General features: G+C 64.9%; 1 protein-coding gene across 1 annotated transcript in view; it reads right to left on the bottom strand.

Annotated features, from left to right (window-relative positions):
- Positions 1-1275, bottom strand: part of VPS16 (vacuolar protein sorting 16 homolog (S. cerevisiae)) — an 11180-nt gene that overhangs the window by 8327 nt on the left and 1578 nt on the right. Inside the window, exons 2-4 of the mRNA XM_009885631.1 lie at positions 1020-1108; positions 785-886; positions 179-232 (exon numbers count right to left, since the gene is read on the bottom strand). Coding sequence (XP_009883933.1) covers positions 179-232; positions 785-886; positions 1020-1108 — 245 coding nt within the window. The remainder of the gene's footprint in view (positions 1-178; positions 233-784; positions 887-1019; positions 1109-1275) is intronic.

Consider the following 1275-nt stretch of genomic DNA (forward strand, 5'->3'; position numbering starts at 1 on the left):
CACTGTGGGCAGAAGACACGTGAGTATGCTGTGGGGCTGCTCGCCTCCTGTATGGCCCAGCCCCAGAGACATCCCTCCAGGAGATGTATATGAAGCCAACGGCCACAGCTGGGAATCCGCAGCTCCTATGCCCCCGCCTTTGCAGGGCTCTGTGGTTGTAGCAGCTTTTCCTGTCCCTCCATGTCCTCACTGCCCTGTGTCCACCCCAGCCAGTGGGGAAGGGAGGATGCTCCTGCATTGCCGACGCTGCAGCTCCCATGCCCATTCCATCTCCTTCTCCCAAGGGTGGGCAGCCTCCCTCTCCCTACAGCTCTTCCTGTGTCCCCTTCACACACACACCATCGCTTCCAAGCGGCTTCTCCAAAGCTTTCAGGCGGCTGTGGGAGCTACAGGGAGCTGTAGGAGCTGCACAGAACCATCATCCTGGTGAGCTTAGGGTGCTGAGGACACGTGGCAGCATCCTGCTTCCCCATGGAGAGACCAGAGGAGCTGCCCAAGGGCACACAAACAAGTGGCACAGGCAGAGGCGACTGCCATCCTCGCAGCCCAGTGATTCACCTGCAACACCCAGGCTGTAACCCAGCCATACAGCCACCGGTGCCACCAGCGAGCCCTTCCACACTCCCTCTGCCCGGCTTATCACTGTGAGGGGCAGAGAGCTACAGTCTCTGGCATCCTCTGAGGGGCAGCCCGGACTGTCCCAAGCTCCCTGGCACATCACAGACCTCCGTGGAGCACCCAGGGCGCAGCTTAAAGGAGGGGGTGGCCGACACCGGGGGCCAGCTCACCGGGATGCTGGCCAGGAGGAGCCCTGAGGCCGAGTAGATCTCCAGCAGCGGGCGGGCGCTGGGAGACTTCTCCTTCCGGGCGTTGTTCTTCAGGAGAGCTGTGGGTGGGATGGGACAGTCCGTCTGAGCCGCGGCCCCTCTGCTGTCACCGCCGGAGGGGTCCAGGACAGACCCTGCCCCAGCGGAGGGGGCCGAGGCAGGGCAGAAGGGGGTTCCGGGGCCCAGCCCTACCTATGGGTCCCCCGTATGGGGCAGCCGCCACCAGGCAGTCCCGCAGGTCCTCCTTCAGGCTCCACTCCATGGTGTACAGCTCGAACCTCCTGTAGGACACGAGGGACAGGTGGACCACACCGAGGGATAGGAGGGGGTGTGTGTGGGGGGGTGTGTTAGGGACGGTGTCCACCCCCTAACCGGCCCGTGGCCCCCTGGGACCCCACCGACCAGACCCGGGACCCCCCCAGCCCGCCCCCAGGCCCACGACCAGCAC

The sequence above is a fragment of the Charadrius vociferus genome, unplaced genomic scaffold, assembly GCF_000708025.1.
Source record: "Charadrius vociferus isolate BGI_N301 unplaced genomic scaffold, ASM70802v2 scaffold975, whole genome shotgun sequence".
Lineage (NCBI taxonomy): Eukaryota > Metazoa > Chordata > Aves > Charadriiformes > Charadriidae > Charadrius > Charadrius vociferus.